The 20000-nt window shown below is 38.8% G+C and overlaps 1 protein-coding gene across 1 annotated transcript in view; it reads left to right on the top strand.

Moving 5' to 3' along the window:
- Positions 1 to 17682, top strand: part of LOC137988315 (putative leucine-rich repeat-containing protein DDB_G0290503) — a 24438-nt gene extending 6756 nt beyond the window's left edge. The window contains exons 5-16 of the mRNA XM_068834348.1: positions 1 to 153; positions 1437 to 1611; positions 2520 to 2701; positions 3450 to 3540; positions 3632 to 3777; positions 5872 to 6019; positions 7485 to 7666; positions 8320 to 8464; positions 12689 to 12870; positions 14070 to 14232; positions 14926 to 15069; positions 16352 to 17682. The exon at positions 1 to 153 is cut by the window's left edge and continues 23 nt beyond it. Of these exons, the coding sequence (XP_068690449.1) occupies positions 1 to 153; positions 1437 to 1611; positions 2520 to 2701; positions 3450 to 3540; positions 3632 to 3777; positions 5872 to 6019; positions 7485 to 7666; positions 8320 to 8464; positions 12689 to 12870; positions 14070 to 14232; positions 14926 to 15069; positions 16352 to 16615 (1975 nt within the window). The 3' untranslated portion in view covers positions 16616 to 17682. The remainder of the gene's footprint in view (positions 154 to 1436; positions 1612 to 2519; positions 2702 to 3449; positions 3541 to 3631; positions 3778 to 5871; positions 6020 to 7484; positions 7667 to 8319; positions 8465 to 12688; positions 12871 to 14069; positions 14233 to 14925; positions 15070 to 16351) is intronic.
- Positions 17683 to 20000: the final 2318 nt, after the last annotated feature.

The raw sequence follows: 20000 nt of genomic DNA on the forward strand, positions 1-20000 counted from the left end.
GCAAATTAATTCAGCGGATGAACTGTCGAAGTTGGTCAACAAAATATCCAATCAGCGGGACCCGAATCAAAATGAACAGATATCAAAAGAATTGCAAGACTTGACCAAGCGTTGGAACACTCTTAATTTGACTGTCATCAATAGAAGTAACAAGTAATGTTTCATCTTTTTTATTGTGCAATAATTCTTACTCAGCTAGCGCATTCAAATAAAAAAAAGGTCAAAGTACTCTTTACTTGCCTCTATAATCGTCTCTGATAATACTACCGTACTTATTCAGCTATAAGCCGAGCGATTTTTACACAAATCCTCACTCAATTTGGGCAAATTTGAAGCGGTAGAAGGGGTCTCGGCTTATAGCCGAGTATTTTTGATAAAAAGAATTTTCTCAGCAAATTAAAACACTAACAAATGAACGTGTATTCACTTACAAGCCGAACTAAATTACTTGTAAAATGAAGAGAAGTTGTTGTTGGTGTAATATGGATTTTTATTACTTGGTGACTCGTAAAGGAGCCGTTCGTGTTGTTGTGTAATCGGGATCGATTCTCGTCGAAGACTACATCGTCTTCTGTGCCGTCGAGTGCGTTATAGAGGTGCCACAAGTCTTGAACGAACGCCTTACCATCTCCTCGGGAATATCGCGCCAAGCCTGGTTTACCCATCGAAGGAACGAGGAGACTGGGAACGAGATTGCACCATCACAGATCGTGTAAACTTATCTTTCCTCCAGCGACGGAACCATCGACTCGCTGATGCCGTATTCTCCGGCGATCTCGGAGTTATTTTCTACAGCTTCTGCTTCAGCGACTATTTTAAGTTTAAAGAGCGAGGTTGTAAGATTTCCAGTCGAATAACTTTGTCAACAATTGTTTAATAATATTCGTCACGTCACGATCACGTTGCTTGTTTGTTTCTTATCTTTCGTGTTCATTTGATTGCTTTGAGTATAATTTTTCAGTCAATGTCAATTTGTATTTTAAATTACGAAAATTCCATAGTCGATAATACACATCAAGACCTAAAATGGGTCCCGGCTTATAGCCGAGTATTATGCATTTACAATTCATGTCAATCAAGTTGATTTTTTCCGTAAGAAGTTTGGGGTCTCGGCTTATAGCCGAGCTCGGCTTGTAGCCGAATAAGTACGGTAACAAGTGTGTGCAACATTACAAAAACTTTTTTCATGGTACCTCCAACGTGATTTGTTGATTTGTAACGTAATTCAGTAAAATGATCAGATACTCAACCAAAATTGTTGTTTTATCTTTTCGCGTTTGTTGAGTGTTTTTGTTTTACTTTCTACCTTCCTCGCCTGCTCAAATACGTAGCTGTTATAGACGTGCGGACTAGTTGTTACGTGTTGTTAAATGTTACAGTAGAAGTAGAAAAAAATGCCTGCTAGAGCTTTATCTCTCTTTTTCCCCTAATTTAAGTCTGGAAACTTTGAGTCTAGAAGTTGACCGTGAGTACAAGAAGCTGAATCAGTGGTACAAGAAGAGCGACTCTTTTCGCCTTTGGCTTGATTCAACCGAAAAGGCTTCAAATGAAGATTCAGGTGGACCTGAAGATTCTCTCCCTTCAAACATGGAAAAGTTGACAGCAGTCGAGGTATTTTTTTGGTTCATATTTAATGCTTCCTTTTGACTTCGTTCTGAAAGCGAAGCTCCCTTGAAGCCGTTTTATTTTCTTCTGCAAATCGATGCACAGTTCTTGCAGTTTAAATCCTCTCTAGCTTTGTTACTTCTCTGCTAAAAGAGTCTCTTTTATCGATGACATTTTGATCTGCTTTGTAATGTTCTGCGATCCCTCCGCTGTGAACGATCGTGAAGAAAAAAACCTAATTTAAATCACCAAGGCCTTTGAAAATAAATGCACATCTCGAAAAATCCGATCATGTGCCAGCTAAAAACAAGTTTGACAAGACGCTGCAAATTTTTTTTCCTGTAATCGACGCTATCATCACAGGCAGGCGTTATTGGTTGCTCAGCTGGCTGCGCTGACGCATGCTCAACAGGAAGCTTTGCGAGCCCTATGTGAATCAGGGCCAGTGAAGTGGTCAGAGCACTTGTCTTCCACCAATGCGCTTGGTCAGATTCCTTGTTTAACGTCATGTGTGGTGGGTTACGTTTGTTGGTTTTCTCCTTTGCCCGAGAGGGTTTTTCGGGTACTCCGTTTTTCTTCTCTCTCTCTCATCTCTCTCACGTTTGATTTTATTTACTTGAATCCTGTTCCACCTAAAAGGTCCACCCATAGATTTTAATCTGACGCCAGACCATTTTAATCACCATTTTAATCAACTCAAAAACTATGAAATTGATTGATTTGGAACCGAAGATTCGTTCTCGTCTCTATGATAACCTTGCCACTTTGATAAATTGATCACAGCAATACATTTATTAGAGTACCGTGCGTTCTTCCATCCTTAATTAATTCCTTGGATTTTTGTTCAATCAATATTAAAAATAAAAAAGGAATTTTAAAAAGTTGTGGATATTTGTTCTTTTTTATCTTATCAGCATAAGATAAAAGAACATCAAAGCCGCAAGCCTCAGTTGCAAGAAATCAACAGTGAAGCAGACCAACTTCTTGGCAGTGGTCGTTTAGATCAGGGAGACACGGAGAGAGTTCACAAGATGAACGAAACATTGAGCTCTAGATATACGGCTCTGGAAGGAAAGCAAGAGGAGACCAAAAGCAAGTAAGAAGACTAATAGAAGGGAAGAGAAATCCACTGTTATTCTTCACAAACGCATTGCATACTATTCAAGTATTTAAGAGGGAGATAAATGTGAAGCGAGCTCCTGGTGCTGCTTAGTTTTTTTATGTACTTGAAAAGTGAAACGTTTTAAGGAATAGAGGCCATTAAAAGGTATGGTGACTCCCTGATTTCCCGTTATCGGGATACTAGTGCAGCATTACCTGCTAGCAGAAGTTTCTTTTCTTTTGCGTTCGTTGGGCTGACGAGTACTATACGGGGAAAAGAGACTTCTGTCATGGGTCGAGCATGCGCGGCAGTTAATTACTTGGCAATCGAATCCTCACGTAATACTTCATATTGTGTGGGCTCAGTTACCAACAGCGGAATTACTGTAAAGAAAATGCGCTTAAAACAGTGAGCCTGAAGTCACAGTCAGCAAACATATCATGGGACATGCGGTTTGAAGAGTGCACTTCAAGGTAGTAGACGGCGGCTGGGTCAAAAATGGCAAAGGTCTCTTTTCCCGTACTCGTCTGCCCAGGGAACGCAAAAAGGAAAGTGACCGCTGCTAACAGGGAAGTGTATCAGAGACTAACTGTTAAATTAATTGTTCCCCTACGCAGGGTGAAAGACCTTTACGATAGGCTAAAAGTACAATGGAACATACAAAGCCAATTTTGAAAGCAACACAGTGCGTCACTTTACAAACAATGAAAAATAATGTTGATATCTCTTTATTCTTTTGAAGATTATCGGGTGATATTCAGCTAATGAAGGAGAAACCTGAGGAGAAGACAGATACGCAGATTGTGGAAGCCTCTGTTGAACCAGACGAAAAGGTATAATGTAATAATTCTCGCTTTGGTACAAGTGGAAAATGGTTTTTCTTTTTGTCCTAAATTAATTTCTTTATCTTTTATTTGTTGTAAGCCCCCTCGAACGCTGATCACACCGTTTCTCAAGGACAAGGATGAAAGCAGCAAAAGAGATTTACAACGAAGTGACTCCTTGAAAGCCGTAAAGAAGATGCTCAAGCAAACTAGCACGAAAAAAGTTTCAGACGGAGAAAAAAACAGGTTGATTTGCCGATGTTAAATGCTCAGTATACATTGAGCAAGGCAGCACATAAATTGTACCCTACCTTTAAAAGATTTTCCTTTCCGTATCAAGTGATATTAATTCACCAAGCAGTCCGGCTAGTGGTTACTTAACTTTTCAGTTGCACTTGTAAATAGCTAACTGGTTTGCTCCCGGCCAGTTGGGATTCTTAACAGTTGTCGTTGTTTTGTTCTGTCGTCTCGTTTACTGTGATTCATTGGCCTGAAAAGCGCCTATGGGGAGTGGTCAAGTATGTATGCACTAAGAATTTTTTCAAGTTCTATTGTTTCTTTCTCTTATTTATACACTTTATTTTTTTTACCTCAATTGCGTGTAATCTCGCAATCTGATTGGCTAATCAGTTTTCCGTTGTCGATAAGAGTCTAGAAAACGCTGCTCGCGTTTACGTTCTCTTGTTGTAATAGCCAATCAGATCTCGAGAAAGCTATAGAAAACGCGTGCTTTTTCTTTGTGTCACGATCTTGGTCACGCTCTGGAATAAAGCGTGTCTTTGCCGTTGAATATTGGGGTTAAAATGCGCCTCGTGAGTCCACAACATTTTGACTACTCTGATGACGAATATCGTTGTCGATAAGAGTACAGTCAACGCTGAACCACATTCAATTTGTTAAATTTACTTATTTCATTATTTACTTATTCATTCGCTTATTATTTCGAACTGCATTTATGATCGTGTATTTTAATTAGACTTTAATTAGGGGTTTGGGGCTGTGCTTATCTCGGCCGCGGCTTACCTTGAACATGAAAGTGTTCGTATAAGTGTACTCAAGCGTGGTCCACAGGTTGCTCAATCCGTGAACGTCTCCTGCGCATGCCCTTGTTTTGTTATTATAGCCCAGACATCCTTTTTGCTCCCATCCATTTACCTGAGAAAAATGGCGATGGCGTATTACTAAGGAGAAAAAGATTCAGCGAAAATCGAACGTGGAATTCCCCGGAAGAGAAACAGCTTCTCACTATTTGTAGTGGTATTGAAATTGCTGAGCAACTTGATAATTGCGTCACCTCAGCCAGTGTAAGTTCTGCAGCATACCGCAAGTGTTTGTTTTACGACTTTACTGGACCAATACTGGATTTCATGCAAAACTTTACTTTTCTTCGCTTGTTTGCTTACTCGGAGACATTTATCTTTTAATGTTGCAAATCTTACGTCACGATTAATTACCCCAAAACGAGGGATCAAAATGAATTACGTCATCATTGGACCACAGTTGGCCGCGAACCTAGCTGCGAACCATTTATACGAGCATTTCGCGTCTTATGTAAGCCGCGGCCAGTGTCAGCCGCGGCGTATTTCCCTTGTATAAACGGCCCTAATGAGAGTTTACATTGGATTGCTTCTACGGCCATATAAATAGTAAATGGATGTTGACGTTATACTTGAAAAAATGTGAATTCAAATTAACGGTAAAATAATAGAAGAGACTGTAAATAATAAACTGAAATATAATGTTTCTACGCCGATATTCAGACCGTTGGGATCAATTATCCTCCCTTTTGAAGTGAAAAAAGCTTCCCTGGCATTATTTTTATGTAGATAGAAGCAATCCAATGTAAACTGGTTTGATCGGCCGAAATATATTACATCGCTAAATCAAATCTATGTTGCACTGGCTCTTGCTCAAAATATTTAGGTTTTCAACTTGTAATTACGCCGATAAGATCAAGCCAGTTCAAGGATCAATCCAAGTTACACCGATAGTCAGGAAGATTGTCCACGGTTGCTTTCTTGAAAACTCTCAATATTTCAAGCGACGTGCACTTGCTAAATCTGACTATAGCCGCTAAATATCAGGGTCGGCCAGGGGGGATAGTGGTATACCCGCATACCCGAAAAAATTCGCAAAAATACCCAAAAATACCCAAAATTCATCCAAATATATTCAAAATGATTGGAAGCATTGTATACTGTATACCTGAAATTCAAAGAAAGTGATATACCAAATACCCTTATTTAAGCTGCAATATACCGTATACCCGATTTAAAAAGCCCCTGTATACCGTATACCCAAAAACCCTGTCCGACCCTGAAATATATTTTTTCGTATTAGGATTGATGATGAGCCGGTGAAAGCATTCGACTCCTCTTTGGACGCATGTGAACAAGCTCTCAATGAGATTGATAATGAGTCAATGGAGAAATTCTCTTTTGTTGGATCTACGATCAACGAAATTAAGGAACAACTTGACGATATTCAGGTTGGGACATGTTAATGCACAACTTGTAATATGATTAGTTTACACTCAGTAAACGTGTATTACGCAAATGCAAGCTACAGTATCCGATACTTCTAAAACGTCAACTCAAAGCGGGGTTGCTGGCGTAGTGGTAAGTTCCATTTCAGGAACCCTGGGCTTTGGTTCTTTACTCGGCTACTTCCGTGCTGTGGTTTTCATTTTTGGTGCGATTTCCATTGGGATAAGTTGAGTGAATGTTACATAACTTGACGTCGACCAATTTACTCAAGGACTTTTTCTCTTACTTTTAAACGGTTTCATCTTTGGCGTCGTTTTACTTATTTCTTTTTGTACCTTGTATCGTGAAACATCGTGGTTTGCTGGAACTGTTTTTTGAGCTGTCTCACTGCTTATGAAACAATTTTCCTTTTTAATTAATATAGGGACCCGTCGAATTGGTACTGTTAAATTTCGCTTAGACACTTACGCTTTATCGTAACTCAATTCATCAAAACTCAGTTGCTCCCATCATTTGGTGTAAAGAATAACATTTCATAACACCACTGAAACCTCACGTGACATTTCTCGCGTTTTACACAGGTATACACCTATACTCGTTATCTTCCTGACTTTCATTTCATGTATTACATCATAAAATCTAAAATCGTTTCCGTGATTTACCTCCTACAGGATATAATTTGAGATGACCCAGTTTCCAGGTGGTTTGATAGCTCACTCTGTAGATTAAGCTAACTTGTGCAGCGTAACCTCACGGTCATGTGTTCAAAGTCTCGTTTCAGGCATGCTTGCAACTTTTTAAGTAGCTTTCTTATCTGCGGTTATCTTCCTGACATTCGTAATGTATACTGTTTGTCCACAGATGTGGGGCATTTAGAATCGAAGTGCCGATTTCAAAACGGATAACCTTTCAGTAATTGTATCGAGTACCGGTGTCCAAATTCTTTTTAATTTAGCAGCTTTGTTCGTTAGCATTGCAGACAGAGCGCGGGAAAAATCGCGCGTGCAAGTCGGGCTTGGTTTTCCTTCTCATTGGTTGAAAAAATGGCTCGAGAGTTTTAAACCAATCACTAAGAATAGCAATTGCAATTGCCTAATTACTTTCGACAGCTATTTGAAAACTGCTCTATCTGAGAGGTAATGTAAAGCGTAAGATCAGGTTTACACCTCAGTGTTCTGAATCTTTACTTTGCTATCATCTTTTAAGTTATTTTTAAGTAAAGAAATCAGGTTACTTCAAATAATTTTGGCAGCCTACTAGTATACCCTACCCGTATAAAGCATATTTCATTACTTATATTAGACATGCAGTTTGTTAGGTTAACATTATTAAGATGAGGGAATCTCTTGGTTGTTGTTTTCGTCTTTCCCTTGCGCGTTCGAGTTTTCAGTTTTTAGTTATCAAACTCGGTTCGTAGGTTTTAGAGTTTCATCGGAGTTTTCAGTTTAACAGTTTTTAAACTCGTAGGAGTTGGAGCAGAACATGGCACAGGAAGACATGAAGTTTGCCGACCTAAAACAAACGTTTGAAGAAGGCGAAAGTAAAGATTTGATCAAAGAGGGAAATAGTAAACGCCTGCGTGAAAAGATTGATGACTTGAATTCCAGATTGGAAGAAATGTGGCGTACCCATGATACAAACAAGAACCGGTAGGTTTGACATCTTTATTCTGTTCCGATTCAAGTCTGATATCAGTGAAGCTTGGTTTAAAGATCGAGTCTTTTGCTTTCTTTAGCGTGACATTGAAAAATCCAAAGGATGCTTCTGTTTGATGGCAGCCGCAAGATAATTGTCAAAATTTCCCTGAAAACTATTCAAAACTATTTATAGAAAATTCCTTGACAGATAACTAACACTGAGATTGCCGAAATAAATTTTAAAACATTGGGGAGACGTCTTTAAGGTCGAGATTATCTCGCTTTGCCCATGACGTCACGGAATCCATATTTCTTATCCAGAACAAAGAACCTTAGCCATGTTTGTGCCCCTTCCCTAGGAATCCATCTCTATTTTTCGTTTCAGAACTCCTAGCTGCTGATCAAAATGGTGAAAACCTCAGTTGTTTGCACGACAGAATATTTGATATCACCAACGGGGAGCTCCGTTTTGGGAAAAACTGTACCCCAGGCCTTTGAGGTACTAAAAAGAGAGGACACCGTTTTTCCCAATACGAGCCGACCTATAGGCTTTTTTAAAGCTAAAGAAGTGCTTGCAAAAGTAGGCCACTGTGTCACAGCAAGACTCCTAGGCTATTAGTGTGGAAAGCAGGGGTAAAGTAAATTAAACTTTTCCTCTTCCTTAGCTTGGTGCAAGCCATTTTAATTATGGGTACTGAATGGATGGATCGAGTGAACAACAGCTTGGACGAATTGGAGAAAGATATGGAATCCAATGAAATACCAGAAGGTGATTTGGAGAAATTGCGAGGAGTGAAACAACGACACGAGGTAAATGCACTGACATGTGCGTAGCAGTATTCTCTTTCTGGAAAAATACTCTGTTTTCGTTTTCTCCCCTGCTTATAGGAGATTTTCATAGTCTAATAGTTTCTGAAATATTCTCTCTCTCTTGTCAGTGTAAATTATTTGGAAAATAACCAATTTGATGATCAATATTTGATCCGTTGTGTCCTCAAATAATTGATCCATATATTGTGGAACATACAGTGGATGTAATGCTTCTAAACTATTTCATTGTTGAGAATACAAGCAGCAGTTGCCTAATGGCTACTATCCTCTCTTTTCTCGTGTCAAGATCTTCTTCAGTGTGCTGATCCCTTAGTTGCAATTCTTTTAATATCAGTCGATTGAGGCTTATAGTATTGAAATATCCTGACTCAAGATTTCAGTGCAATATTCTCAGATAGTATCGCCCAGAAATAAAATGAACTTTTGTTAATTAGTACATTCCCTTTTAGGAAGTCTTTCATTCTGAACATCTACCTGTACCCGTGCCGAATTTTACACATGATAAGCGGCTAATGTCATACATGATGCGTTTTAACAGACGCACCTTTTTGTAAGAGGCAGGTTTGCCTTTTCTCAACTAACTTCTGTTGTATTTGTATATATTTTCCTATATTTGTATTGTTATAATTATCTTTATATGGTTATATTAAATTATAGCGGTGTCTTACATTTGCAGACTGCAGACTGCAGACTGCCTACAAATAGCACTGATAAACATAATTTAAGTCTAAGCACCCACTTCAAATAGCGCCGATAAACATTATTTAAGTCTAAGAACCCGTTTTAAAACGTTAGCTTTCAATAATTGTGATTTAGGGTTAGTCTGCAGTCTGCAAATGTCAGACACCGAAATTATAGAGGTTATAAAGTCGGCTATACTGATGACCATCAGCATATGCGGGAAATGCTTTCCTCTCAAGAAAGCATCATCAGTATCCTACTACTGTTATAAAATAATTTTTTTTGTTAGACGCTTTACAAAGGAGCCTTTATTTTTTAGGATGTTCATATTACAGCGTTTTAGTAAATAAGCGAATTTATTTAGATCAGGGAATTAAGTGTACATTTTCATATTTTCAAGTACTACTGTGTCCAAATTACTGTATAATATTCATTTCCGGTTTCAAAGTGGTCGTACAGGTTTCATTTGAACGCTGCATCTTTTATAATTTTTTTTTTCTTGCCCTTTGCAAAATGAAGCATAATTGTGTGTGGTAAAAAAATATTTTACATTATAAATAGCAGCGTCGTGAACTTTGCCTTGTCAATTCACTCATGACACAGGTCACGTTCGCCAACAATACGGTTTCGTGACAAGGAGAGACCGACTGAGAATTCACGATAGATTAACTTCTGCAATAATTGTACTCAAGATACATGCTGGGAATTAGGGTTTTTAACGAAAATAAGGGATTAGGGGGCCGGACATGGAATGCAAGGAACACGGTAAGCTGTTTTCTTTTAATGTTTTAATGTCTCGAATTTTACCCGTCAAGCAAAGTTTTGAATGCTAACTTCTCAGTTAAAGTAAACCAATTGAGACCAGAACTTCTCAGAGAGCATATCGAAAATAATGATAGAACCAGCTTTTGACTAGGCCTTTTTCGATGTGTTAAAATTCAACGCTATAGTGAGGCAGTGAGGACAAAGACAAAGGAAAGAGGATATTTAAAATTGTTTTACATTCATTCCAACGTGTTTCTATTGTTTTTGTCCTCACTGCCTCACTATCAAGCTGAATATTTGATATTTCGAAAGTGGACTATTCACACGCGCAGTTTTAGGTAATCTCGTATTCAACTCCGGTAACACACATCGATCGAACATAGAGCAGGTTGAGTTTATGTTTCGATGCTCTGTTTGTTGACGTGACCCAAACTAAGAAATTTCTTGTCCAAGCCGATTCCTTCAAGCACTCGCCTATTTTTAGCTACTTGCTTTCTATTGAGTCATTTCAGGCATTTCAGACCGTTCCATTTTAAAGATAAGACCATTAAAATCTGTATTTAAAATCTTTTTGACAAATAAATGTGTTATTTCCATGTCCGGGAGGCCAACTTTTCCTAACTTGTAGGAAATATGAACGTTAACTTAGCAAAACCTGTTTTATATAGAAGGTAGGCAGTCTTCAAGGTTTACCGGTTTGCAATTCAATGCTTTTGGTTGCAGTTTCATGAAAAAGAACATGCAACAGGCTCCAGTTTAGTCCTCCGAGGACTTTACGCACCATAAGCAAGCATGATTACCCACTCCATGGCCAGTAATTTTAGGGTGAAGAAGGACGGTGCGAAAACAATAGAAATTGATAAAAACTGGCCAAAACTTATTATTGAGATAGAGTGAATTAACGATGGACAGGTAAGCATAAGCAGAAAAATAAAAGATCAGTAAAGGAGCTCGTGATAGGGATCATGTGAAACGTTGTTGTCAACGTAGCCGCCATCGCTTCGTGTCCAAATGATAAGGTAGAATTTCAAGAAGACTTTCGGATGTTACTGAAAGAAAGAACGGGGAACCGGAGTCTGGGAACGGGTTGATTGCGTTAATCCACATAACAATTCAAAATGGCTGACAAAACCAAGTAAAGGGAGTCAATTTAACAGATTTTACAATCATAATGCTGATATGAAAGCAAAGTTATTGAGACTAGGGCCACTGTTAGCTGTCATTGGAAAAGTCACTGGGCAAAGTATTTCTGGGTGAGTATTCGAAGTCGACGTTCGTGCAATGATTGCTACCATTTGTTTGACGTTACACCTTTTTGTCTTGCTGAAATCTGAGTGCATCGTTTAGCAGAGTTCACGTTTATAATTAGGTGTTTGTGATCATAAAATCATTATCGGCTGATAGCAGCGAGGACGTAGCAGGTCGAATTATCAAATAAGATTGTCTTTATCTTCTAGAAAACCCTGATAAACATTCTATCCATTCAACTTAGTGGCTCTCTACAATAAACACGTGAAACAACACATGAAGAGATTAAACACAGGCTCCCCAAACTGGCGCAATCAGTTAAAAAGTATTGGAGAATGAAACTGAGAAATAGTATAGGCGAAGTTTTGAACAAAAAGAACTTCTTACCTTTTTTATTTGAGGCATCCTGTCTTCTCTGTGATTTTAGTATCGCTTGAAGCGATTTCATGTAGTTTTTAACGTCGGTGTTTTCTCTCTGTATCTCTATGTATATATGGTTTATATTAATCCAAGGTTAGAAACTCCGATGAAGCAGTTGGAAAGATATGCTGCTGTAAATTCCTCCAAAAAGCCCAAGTCAACCCGAAATTCCACTCAGACCAAGGATGATAGTGCTGCTACATAATTCAATCCTCGTATCAGACAAAATTTTACGGAAAGGAATTGAAAAATCAACCGAAATTGACTCATTTTGCTGTCCAGGGAGGCTATGTGCAGGAAACAGTTGAAAAACACCATACCGATCGGGTCCAAGTTCAATTTTTTTGCACACCGGGTAAGCCACAGTGTCTTGTCTTAGCCTATAGGCAATATTAGGGAGCTTTTAAGTAACATCCTTTCAATTACACACGGGTCGATTTCTCGTATCGTAGTTTTCATACCTTTTACATGCACGCTGATGAAGGAATTTGGTACATCGGGGGCTATGTCTTTGAAGTGTTTGTTTCCCGGCCAACGATTGTACAGCAATTATTTTTCAGGACCTTTCGTCTTTCAGGCTATAACATTCCTTAAAAGTACTTTTTTGTCCGAAGTTGTTAAGAAAGCAAAATAGCACAAACTTCTCGAAATGCAATGCATGTCCTTCCTTTCTTGCCCTTCGCAAAAATGCGAAACGTTAAATAGTAGCCTCGTAACAAATCAAAATGCACCTTTATTTTTAGGTTTCTTTCGATCTTTTTGCATTCTACAGAAAAACCAAAATCATGTACAGTAAAGGCGATCGAGTTCATACTAGGGTCCAAGATCTGAAGTGCGACGGACTTACCGCCTTATCGTGTTTTGATCTGCTGAGGTATTCATTCGATGGGAATAAAACTAGACCGGGTTCTCTGAAGATATCTTGTTCCTGAGTTACAAAGTAAAGTACTTCAACTAAACTTGAAGCTTTCTTTCGTCCCTAGTACGAGCCAGCATATTGTGATAAAGTTGCTCTAACCTAAAAATTCACAGTTAAATTTTAAGAAAACGGTTGAAAGTAGGTGGAGTTCCCCTTTTTTCCTATTGTAGGGAATCATGAACAATATCATTTCGCGAGAGGACTCTGTAAGTGGCGCTGTTGATGTTGGTAGAGAAGTCCACAGAAGAGATCTTGTGACAGAGGAGACTGGTAAGACCATTGAAAATGAAACCCAGGCCCTCGAGGATAGACTGGAGCGGTTAATTGGTAAAGCAGAAGAGAGAAAGAAAAGGTACTTTTGTGTTAGCTTAATTTAAATAGAGATAAATTAGAATTAAATTTGGTAGCTACATAATTATTAAATTCGGCATGTTTTTGAGGAGGATTACAGCAGCTGCTTTCTTCTGGGCTCCGGAAAGGACTTGATGTTCAAGATAATAGCAATCAAGTTTTCGACAATGAATTTTTTTTTTTTTTTTTTTTTTTTTTTAGTTTTCGACAATGATTGACCGCACGTGTGATTGTTTTAAATATAGTCAGTGCAGGGCAATTGACTGTTGGGGAAAAAGCACCAGTCTGCCATTATGAAAGAGTGTCCCTTCACCCTTACGTCAGTGTTATTGATGTAGCATTATCCAAGAGACTTCTTGAAATCGCTAGTAAATAAGGACTATCTTTCCAATTTGTCTGATGCTGTTGAAATTTCAAAACCGATCAGACCAGTTGGTTTAATTGGAGAAGGAAAGGAGGGCGGAAGGCCCTGGACTCAAGTTCTGAAAGTTGTATTTCTCAGGGTTTCCAATTCCTTTTTCAAGGATAATTTTGATAGCCACAGGCCTCGTCTCACAGTTCCTGCATTGACTGTTCATAAACTTGACAAGTCTTTGGAAGCCTCACATCCCGCTCACAAAGGGTACTTGAAATGTCATCGAAACCACGTGGACACGCTTATTGACAGTAACTTATTTTATAGCTGCCAGCAAAGCGAAACTAATAAACTAAACACAAATAGACAAGCCGCACTAATTGGTTAATTGACCCCTTGTTGTTTCGTTTTAGGAGATAAAAGGAGTGATTTCATCCACTTTTCCACTTTTGTCTTCTTACGACGGAATCTCTTTCAAGAACGAGGCACATAACAATTATACATTACAACAAAGTACAGAATCTTCTTCCATTTTTTCGTCTCGTGCCCCTTCCAACGCTAGGCACCTCTTGGGATGTGGTTTTGTTCTCACTTTTCTCCTTTTTAGGTTTGAAAAAGCCTTTGATGTTGGGGAGAGTTTGCACGAAAAACTGCAGCACAATACATGTGCAAAGGTGTATTAATTCTGTCAAAAGATTTTTTGAGCGAATGTTAATGTTGACCACAAAGGAAAAAAATAAAAATGACTTAGAAATTATACGTACTTTCAAAAGTCAACCTACCTGTTCCTTCGATCATTCTAAAATTTTTAGCTCATTTGTTTTATTTGCCTTTCCGTTTCTTAGAATTTCTGAGGAGTTGAACAAGGCTGAGGAAGCCGACATGATTGCTGAGACAATGGAGGCCTCAAGTGTAATGAGCGTTAACACCGCTCCTGAAGCATTTCAGACTGATGAGGGATTTCTCGAGCCAAAGCAAGGTCTATCCGACGAAAAAGAATCTTATGAGGTAGGCAGCATCTCTTTTTTTTTCATTCGCGGAAATTTGTATGGCATGACTTGCATCGTTGAATTAAAAAGACAACTGTTTTTCAGTCCTTCCCTTCAAGAATCCGTTGCCAAGCAACGTTATCAACACCGTTATCATCATACTTACATGTGTGCATCAACATTATACGAATAAATATGGCATGGTGTGGTTGTTCGGAGAGAAAATTGAAAGTTTGTTTGGTGCTCACAACGTCTGCATAGAATCAAATTTGGTTATTTCTCGTTGTTTCTTTGTCGGGTACGGCAAAGAAATGAACAAAGATGCGTACTGCTCGTGTTGCGCGATTATTTGTCCTCTTTCAGCCAATAACGTTACTGTTTTGTGGGGTTGCCGTTACCGTAGCAGTCTAGTGTAGCGCTGCTTACACCCCCCCCCCCCCCTCCCCTCCAAAAAGAAACGTGCAACAATTTTGTGTTTCCTCTTTAAAGCCTTTTTTGTACATCAGGGTGCCCATGACAAAATTTAAAACTCTCTCTCCTGTACTGTTGACGATGGCCATGATATGTGAATGCTCTCAAATTTGAGGATGTGATAAGAATCCCTAAAATGAGACGCGGAAGAATGCACTGGGTCAACAAAAAGGTGTTGTTGTTTTTTTTTTTTATTTGCTGATATTTTCTCCTTGCTTCATCTTTTGGAAATTTTATATAGAACCTTATCAAGCGAAAGATGAAAGAACTAAAGAAGGAAAGCAAGGCTATGAACGAATGGATGGACGAGACGGAGAGGCTTGTCAACGCGCTTCGTGTGGATATGGATCCCAGGAAAGCAACGAGAATACAAAATAAAATCAACGTAAGTTATTATGATAACACACGGGATTGGACTTTTAGGCAAAAAAAAGTTTACAAGCTTGAGCTGTCTACGACCTTGTTTGAGGATTATAGGGACGAGAACGATGATCATTATGATAATGATTAAAACGATGTTGAGGACGACAACGGTAGTAATGGCGACGATTATTAGAGTGATTAGAGGTCCTATTCTCGAAATTTCTGCAACTTTCCGGAGCCCATTTCGGGGATCACAATTCCTTTTGTTATATACCTAGACTTTCACTCAACAAAACAAGCTCTTTGATTGGTTGATTCTTGGTCAGGTGCCCCTGATCGAATTTAAATGTATGCCGACCGGGATACAATAGACCACTTTCAATATATTAAAATTCAGCTTGATAGTGAGACTTAGAGGACACAAACAAAAGAAATGAATAAACATGTTCATTCAGTTTCCTTTGTTTGTGTCATCTAGGCCTCGCTGCCAAGCTGAATTTTAATATATCGAAAGTAGTCTATTCCCCAGTTGTTGCCCGCTCCCGTATGTTTTGCTGCGATTGTTGAACGACAAGTCTGGTCCCTCGGGAATCTAGTTGTTTTCCCTCGAGACTCCTGCTCGGGAAAACAAAATTGTTTCCCTCCGGACCATTCATTAAGTGCATGTTGTATCTTGAGAACGCAGAGGTTTTCAGTGATAAAACTCTATATTCACTTTGCTTTTGTTACCTTGAAAACGTTTTGAAAGACCAGTTGATCAAGACAAGCTGGTTACAAACGAGTGAGTGGCTTTTCCGGAGCGAGAGGTTTTCGGCACTTTCGAGAAGTGTGACACCCAGGTTTGATGAGAGGGCTCTTGATGATAAGAAAGAATATTTTGTAGGAACAAAACTCGCGGAGAGCATAGCAGTTCCTTAGTTTCAGTAATTAACACAAGCCCAGCTGTGAAAAAAGTTGAACATAAGAGAGGAGGCGAGAACAAAGAAAATAAAAACAAATTTATGATACAAAATTACGGAGAATGTCACCGAGAAAGATAATGAATTAACTTAACAGTTGTTAGTATCTGTTACTCTGTTACCGAATGTGGTTGTTTCGATAGGAACAAAAACAAAAAAACTTTGATTAACATTTGACGGAGAGCACAAACTGTCCCAATTTGGAGCACTACAATTTCTAATTTGTCCCTGGGGATTAGTTATACTAAGAAATAAGACGATTTGACTAGCTAACTGAGCTGAATAAACAGCGCGTATTGTTACTATTAGCATTACTGTTATCATCAAGCTTATCCTCATTTTCAGACTTACTACGCACAAGTCGACGAGAAGCAGGCGACAGTGGATCACATCGTTCGGCTGAGCAAAGAAATTGGCAATGAGACCATAGACCCAAATGTAAGCGGCCCATTTTTGAAGGTAGCCGAGACAGTAAATGAAAGATGGAACAAGAACAAAGAAATGCTAGAAAACCATGGTGATAATGATGCGGCAAGCAAAGCAGACGAAAGCAGTTGCTGTGTATTTTTCTTGAACAGGAAATTCATCCCGGCATTGTCGTATAACTAAAAAGGGTCAATAAAAGAGCAGGCTCGTGATACTTTTCGAAAGTATAGTGTATAACAAGGACGGACTCTCTATGACAAGTTATGTTTCTAAGTCGTTCAGAGGTTTTAGTATGCATTGAATACTCCAACGATGTAAAATGATAACAGTATATTCATAAGGAAAATCCCTCCGAAAAGTGTAATTCCAGAGCTCTTCGTGTCGCGTCATATGCAGCTTAAACATTGTGAGTAATTTGTTTGAGAAAGCTGTTTAGCAATGGTGTGAACACCAGCTTTCCACCAGTGGATCATGGGGGTCGCGGACTCAAAGAGCGATATATAGCATTCAAGTTTGAAATATACTACAAGATAAAAAAGGGTTATAATTTAGTCGTTTTGTGACTAAAATTTTCCATGAAATGGAAAAAATAGGATAGACTGATTCTAGTTCGAATAAAGTCTGAACGAATTTAAAGTCCACAAGAAGGGTCTTCTTGTGTACACCTGTTCCTAGAGTTCAGATAAGAAGAGGCCGTGGTTGTGTGTACGACAGATAAGATGAGTCTATTGTTATGAACATGTAGATTGGGTTTGGCGATCGAAATTTTACCGAAAGTTCAAGCTCAGAAACAAAAGTTCGTGGTCTCGCGCGTAGTCTAACCCGAGTGGGCGGCCCAGAGAGGAAATGCGTTTCCCCTAAGACTTTCCTCATTCCCACTCGCTCCCAATATATATTTGATCGCTTGACAATGTTAGCCCGCTATCACCTGTCTGAACGCTTGGACAGGTTTACTTTTGTACTTATATTAATAATTTGGATCTATGCTTTATCGATGACGCTAATAAATGAGGTATGGGTGCATGGCAATCTAGCTTCATTTGGTGCGCAGTACATAATGCAGAATGAACTGGATTAAACTTGTATCGGTTCAATGTGTTACCCGATTGAAGTCCTAAAACAATCAGGGGATTTAAAACTACTCTAAATCAAATCATCCCTTGGTTATGAGCTCACGTAGGATGTTACCATGCTGTTTGAAGCAATTGGTATTATCGTTTTGTAGAATAAATAAACTCGAAGAATGCAGGAAGAAACTTGGAACTTTTGATGGGGAGGATGGAGGTCTGTAATCTAAATAGCCTCACTACGACGGTCAAAATTCAAAAGGCCAGTAGGATTATTCAACATAGATACAAAAGAATAAGAAATTATCCTCCGGTTATAAAAAAAGGTGTATGGCTTTCTTCGACAGTAATCACAGTTATAACTGGAATAGGCAAGCGAATTGGTAGAACACCAGGTATTTCTGGATATTTCACATACTGTGACCTGAATCGGTCAAGCCAGCTATTTCTAACTGTAAAGACTTCGTATATACCCCTACTTCATGAAACTGTTTTGTCAATTTTATTTTATATCCAACTCGCAAGACTTCCTAAGTGGACCAATGCTCTTCGAAAAACTTGGCAGAAAACGCACTTATGTTCATCTGGAAAACGTTCCTAGTCAAGTATACACTTGGTTTAGATCTCCCAGCAGGGTCGCCTAAGAGTCCCACTATCTCAAAATCAACTCCATCTAAAATGTAAATGAAGGTCTACATTCCTTGGTTCAAAGGGAATTTTAACCTGTTGTCGCATTAACCTTTACTTTAGCGGGCTGGGAGAGCACAAAATTTCTCTTTTCTTTAACATGTGTGCACATGTGTGCGTAGCAGACATGACGCTTACTTTTCGAGGCTCTTCACTCTTGATCAGTTTTTGAGATTGAATATTGCTGAAACCTTGACCAAAATGGTAAAAGACACAGTCTAATCATTGAAACTGGAAAACAGCAAGTTAAAAGATAAGACTCAAGATATTTTTGCTGAATTACAAAACCTACGTGACGAAGTTAAGGCTGGCCGAAATGGCGGCCAAGCTAATTTATCTGAAGGTACCGATGAGGGAATTACCACTGACAGCAACTCTGAGCAATATCCAAGAAGATTTTAAGAAATATGTCAACGACAAGATGTCTCTTATTGAAAAATCTATAAAACACTTGTCATCTCAAGTGGATAAATTATCATCTTCACTGAGCTTTACTGGATCAAATATTGGAATATTCATATTCATCTAACAACAAACTTGTAGGCGTTCCTGAACTAAATCAACGAGAAAGCGCCGATGAAAGGTTGAAACTTTGCATGAGAACCTTCAGCTCTATTGGAGCTGAAATTCATTCTTACGACCTTTACATTGTCCTTCGGGTGCCTCGAATAGCTGTAGCTAAGTGTAATAAATAAACTTGAACTTGAATAAAACTTTCATATCGGAGAAACGATCAAATGACTGCAGAGAATACGGGGCAAAATCAATTCGCCAAATCAAGCCTAGCTAAACAATAGCTCGGTTTCAAGCAATTAAATTTTAACAATTAACCAAGTACAAGTCTCACTTCCTGGTATATCATATCTTTAATTTCCAAGTTTTCCACACACATATAATTCTTTTCAAACAAGTTACTAATTATTGTCATGCTCGTCGTTAGCTTTTCCAGTGGCAAGACATGGCGCATTTTGTATCTGAAGACAAATGATATAAAAAAGAATGTTATTCATACAAACGATTTATGTTCATAGCAATAGCGAATGTTGCAAAACAAAAGTAGGAGGTTCAGTAATGTGTACGTGAAAGCTGTTTGCCAATGGTGTGAACATCAGCCTTCCACCAATGGATCATGGGGGTAGCGGACTCAAAGCTATAGTTAAGGTGAGGGTGATTGAGTTCTCCATTTTAGCTTAGTGGTTTTTCCCATCTTTTGCAACAAACATAGACCATTGAATTGAGATGCTTCATTTTAATTAGCTTTCAAGTCTTCCCAGTTAACTCTCGACTAGGGAAGCTTGCTTGCGAGGCGCTATTTTCAATCAACAAACCCCGCTATAAGTTCACGAGACATACAAAGTAGCGCAATCCAATCTGAAAATGATGACTATTTAAGAAAAAATTATAGCAGCGGTAAATTGCATTTAAATTGCATTTAAAATACGTTAAGATTGCACCTAGCTTATTTATAAGCACGTCATTACATTTGCACTAAACTGCATGTGGAGCAAAAATGTCCTGCGTAATACAAGCATTTCCCTTTGCAAAATTAAACAGACTTTGGGTTGGCTTCGAACTCTCTCACCTTCAAACTCATGACAGGAGGCAGGAGACAGCAGACTCTCCGCTTTTGAGGTTTCTGGTTTCGGGTTGCCGTGGGCGAAATCGTGCAGGACTTTTCACCGAGTTTTAAAAGACCGTGAGGGCAATTGCCACTCTTGTCTATCTTATCTCTCTTGTGTCTATCTTATTTTTGTCCATATTTGGGCATAAAATTGGTGTCCTAAAATCCCCAGCTTTGTTCCAAGGAAAAGAGT

Source organism: Montipora foliosa, unplaced genomic scaffold (genome assembly GCF_036669935.1).
Source record: "Montipora foliosa isolate CH-2021 unplaced genomic scaffold, ASM3666993v2 scaffold_413, whole genome shotgun sequence".
NCBI classification, from domain to species: domain Eukaryota; kingdom Metazoa; phylum Cnidaria; class Anthozoa; order Scleractinia; family Acroporidae; genus Montipora; species Montipora foliosa.